The sequence below is a fragment of the Sinocyclocheilus rhinocerous genome, unplaced genomic scaffold, assembly GCF_001515625.1.
Source record: "Sinocyclocheilus rhinocerous isolate Xijiao unplaced genomic scaffold, SAMN03320098_v1.1 scaffold408, whole genome shotgun sequence".
Classification (NCBI taxonomy): Eukaryota; Metazoa; Chordata; class Actinopteri; order Cypriniformes; family Cyprinidae; genus Sinocyclocheilus; species Sinocyclocheilus rhinocerous.
This window is the reverse complement of record NW_015633522.1, coordinates 155717-160370: the sequence shown is the minus strand read 5'-3', so window position 1 is coordinate 160370 and position 4654 is coordinate 155717. Positions and strand designations below refer to the sequence as shown.

Below are 4654 nucleotides of genomic sequence, written 5' to 3'. Positions count from 1 at the left end.
TTAATTTAAATGGCTGGGCAGGCTGGACAGCTCGGGCTCCTGTACGCGGCAGGGCATGCTAGTGGACTTGTGTAGGGCCTGGGGAGCGGGGCCGTACTCACTGGAGGGCGCGGGGTCCACCAGCACGGGCTGCCGGCTGTCCTTGGAGAGCAGCTCGTGGATGCTGCTGCGGCGCACGGAGCCCTCGGCGGTGGAGATGACGCTGCTGGCGCGGGGCAGGCCTGAGGACGAGTCCAGACGCTCCGGCACACACAGAGACGACGCGGAGCCCTTGGCACGGCTGCTCTCGGCCCGGCGCAGGCTGGGACGTCCCGGTGGACCGGCTCGTGCACCGCTGGCCGAGCGTAAGATACCACGGCTCTTCACTCGCTCTCTGGACGCCTGCGGCGCGGCTCCGGACACACCAGACGACTGTGCTGACAGAACGTCCTGCGCAGGACAAGACAAACACAAGTGTCTGTTTATATCTGACTATCATCAACACAACTACTGCATCGCTGCCAGGACAGGAACATGTCAACGAGACGTCTGTGACACGCTGGACAGTAGGGCTGGGAAAATAAATCGATGCATTGTGATTCTGAGATTTTCCGAATGCATCGTGATTCTTTCTCGAGTGGATTCTGAGCTTAGTTGTGAACAGCAGATGGCGCTGCATGCTTTAGAAACAGCCGTACTCTGCTTGTTTCCATAAACACTTGAACCTAAAATAATCATCATAAAATTCGGAAAGGTTGAAGCGAATTACAAAGGTGCTCACAGTGAGCTGTGTTTACATTAATCTGGGGTCATAAAAGCATTCTGAGCCGAGGTGAAATTACAGACTCTTCAGCTCTTCTTCATGAGCGTTTGAGTGTGCGGATAAAAACTAGAGTAGAGCGCCATCTGCTGTTAAAATATAAGCTCAGAATCCATTCCAGAGAGAATCACCATGCATTCGGAAAATCTCAGAATCGATCCACGAATCAATTCTGCATCGATTTATCATCCCAGCCCTACTGAACAGTACTGATTTCTTAGCGACCCAATCTTTTGAATGGTAGTGCAGTCGTCACAGTGACGCTTGTGACCATTCAAAAGACTACAGTCGCTAAGAAATCAATACTTTTATTCATCAAGGCTGCATTAAACTGATCTAAAGTGACAGTAAAGACATTTATAATGTTACAAAAGATTTCTATTTCAAATAAACGCTGTTCTTTTCTATTCATCTGTGAATCCTGAAAAATAAAACGCATCACAGTTTCAACAAAAATATTGTGCAGCACAACTGTTTTCAACATTGATAATAAATCAGCATATTAGAATGATTTCTGAAGATCATGTGACACTGAAGACTGGAGTAATGATGCTGAAAATACAGCTTTGACATTTTAAAACATATTCTCATAGGAAACAGCTGTTTTAAATTGTAATAATATTTCACTCTTTTACTGTATTTTTGATCAAATAAATGTAGCCTTGGTGAGCAGAAGAGATTCTGAAATCTTTCCGGCCCCAAACCTTTGATCGGTAGTGTTTGCGGGCTGAGTTTACGCCTGTGAACCCATGGGACTGATTTCAGAGGAGCTCATCTCTAAGTGCACACAAAAACAGACCACACTGGACCGGTTGGTCTCCTCCTGTCTGAGTGGACAGTTCTTGACCCCGGGGAACAGTGTTAAGAGGTGTGTTTAGTGTGTGATGTACGTGAGCATCACCTCTGCTGGCTCTGTGCTCTCCTCCAGGAACTGCTGCAGGGAAACCACCTCGCGTCCTGCAGATCTGTCCTCCAGAGCGCTGTGCTGCGCTGACGTCTGTCTCAGGGGACTGTCCAGACGCACAGTGACGTCACCGCTGCTCCCGCTGCCGTTCATCACACCTGAGAGACACACACTCAGCTGCTTCCTGACTGCATTCGGCACATTTAAATATCACTCTGTTTGTATGAATACTCCCACATGTTTGAAAAAAAATTTAAAAATAAAATGTGTTGATTATTGTTCCAACATGTGTAGACGGCCTTCATTACACAACACAATTATGTAATTTTGAATTGCACGCAGTGTTAATTTTGACAGCAAATTTTGATTTAGTTTTAGTCATAGTCTTTTGACTAAAATGCCATTTAGTTTTAGTCATATTTTAGTCACCTTAATTGTTTTTAGTTTTAGTCGACTGAATATCATAAGATTTGTGTCGACTACATCTACAGTAAATTTAGTCGGCTAAAATCTAGTAGTAGTAGTAACTTTATTTATCCCCTTGGGGAAATTTTGTTTCAGTGTCTTGTTTCAATATGCCGTTCTCACAAACGACAAAACAACATAAATTTCACAGTAGAAACAATACAATTTAACATCAATTAATCAAGAAGTGCTAATTACTGAATGAGACCTGCTCATTACATAAAAATAAAAATAAAAGGGGAGAGGGGAGGAGAAGAAAAAAAAAAAAAAAAAAATCTTTCTTTCCTATCTTTCATTTAAGAACTTCACTGCCTGTGTCTGAATGATTCACTGACTGACTCTCACTGTAACTTAAATGCAGGTTTGAGGCTGTTTTATGAATTTTTTTAACTGACTCCTTAAAAAGAACGAGTGCATAAGTGTTTGTGAATCAGACATCACGGCTCACACGTTGGTTGTTGTTGCGTGCAGGAAACACTGGCGCATAACCTAATGATATCTGTGAAACATAAGGACGTTCCCAACTGTTGTAATAATGACTAGATTACAAAGTATTATTGCACATTTTTGTTTTGTCGTGCACATTTTACTCGCCGTCTGGAGCAGGATCACAGTGAAATCAATATTTAGTCTAAGCAATGAATTTATTTAGAGAATCTACACGCTGTTAACTAGACAGCCATCTAAGTGATGCAACATGAAAGCTCTGAGAGCTGGAGCGTGATCAGTCAGAGCAGCAGATGACATCACAGCGGGACAGACGCTCGCGCCAGAGACCAGAGCCACGAGAGCGGTTTACTCACCCTGAGCTCGCAGCACACTGCACTCCTCCGACGACAACTGAGTGATGTCATCACTGGACACGGCATTGCCTACAGACCAGACCGCAGCACATGCTCAGCAACACAAAATGCAGTTCTATTTGATCACATGTGTCCCTGTATCCTGCAGCGAATGTACCTGTATCGGAGCGGTGGCGAGCTCTGCGGCCGCGGGTCAGGGTCAGAGTCAGGCTGGTGTAGTCCATGGATCCAAACTCCTTCCCGTGCTGAGCGCCGATGGCCTCGTCAGGAGCTTCGAGATGATCCGTGCTGCTGGACCACTGACCCTCAGACAGAGCCATCGTCTGCAGCAGGTCGTTCATGGCTGAGACAGACACACGCACACACTGGATTAACGTGCTAAAGGTCCGCTGCGAGATGCATGCGCTCAATATGAGTGAACACACAGGAGAAAAGAAAGAGATGTGAAGAAAGACAGCAAGGCTGAATGCAAGAGATCAGTGGAAACACAACAGACATTAATACAACCTCACAAGTCCTCATGATACTATGAAAGCAGCATAAGGTCTGTGGAGACACACTCATCCGTCAGACACATGAACAGTTTATACACTAACAATGGACGTCTAGCAGGCAGTGCAACCACCACCTCAATAGTGTGTCAGTTCAACAGTGTGTTTACTAACTCAGTATATGTGTGATGGAGTTCATAAACTCAGCCATTTTTCTAAACTCACACTTGTCTGTTGTCCATGATTGTAGTTCTTTAAAGGGGTCATGAACTACCTTTTTTTATTATTTTGTGCTGTTCTCTGAGGTACACTTATAATGTAATGATGTCCACTTATAATAATATATCGTTTGTTTCTGCATTTGCCTCTTTCGTAATTTCACTACATACGCGAATCAGTGGGCGGGGCTAAACAGGCAATGATGTAGAACTGGTGGGCGGGGCTAAACAGGCAGCGATGTAGAACCGGCGGGCGAGGCTAAACAGACAGTGATGTAGAATCGGCGGGCACAAAGAGTGAAAAATTTAAGGGGGTCTGAATACTTTCCGTACCCACTGTATATATTTAAAAAGCCAACGTACTACAAACACAAAACAAACACAATAAACGCCGCACGTAAAAAAAACACACTGCAGGTCGCCACAGTGCAGCGCCCCGGAAGCATGTTGACGTTGTTTAACATCGTCATGGGTTTAGTTACAGTGTAATGCATTTATTAAGCATTTCTCCAAAATTTCCAAACTCATTGTATAAGTTTGATATTAAGGTTTTATCATGATAGACACTGATTTAACTGAGGTGACACACAACATGCCTTTATGTTAAAATTAAATTAAACCACTTCTCATAAAGAACAACCGGTTCATATGTACACATCTAACCTCCGAACCACACAGCAGATTCCTTCTGAATGAATCTCTTCCCAAATTGTCCCTCCCTAACATTTTCTCTCGTTTTTATTCGTTGACGAAAATGTCAATAGATTTACGTCATAGTTTTTGTCATTCAAAGAGTTTTAGTTCGTTATCGTCGGTGAAAAAAATGCCGTTGACGAAAATTATTTGTCTACGAAATTAACACTGATTGCACATTGTCATATGAGTAACGAGTCAGCGAGTCAGTAACGGCTCTGAATGATTCACTGACTGACTCTCATTGTAACTTAAATGCAGGTTTGAGGCTGTTTTATAAA

The 4654-nt window shown here is 43.8% G+C and overlaps 1 protein-coding gene across 1 annotated transcript in view; it reads right to left on the bottom strand.

Annotated features, from left to right (window-relative positions):
• The window catches only part of LOC107744066 (girdin-like), a 20957-nt gene continuing 16303 nt past the window's right edge, over positions 1-4654 (bottom strand). The window contains exons 23-27 of the mRNA XM_016557537.1: positions 3129-3314; positions 2972-3040; positions 1814-1861; positions 1701-1783; positions 1-429 (exon numbers count right to left, since the gene is read on the bottom strand). Of these exons, the coding sequence (XP_016413023.1) occupies positions 1-429; positions 1701-1783; positions 1814-1861; positions 2972-3040; positions 3129-3314 (815 nt within the window). The remainder of the gene's footprint in view (positions 430-1700; positions 1784-1813; positions 1862-2971; positions 3041-3128; positions 3315-4654) is intronic.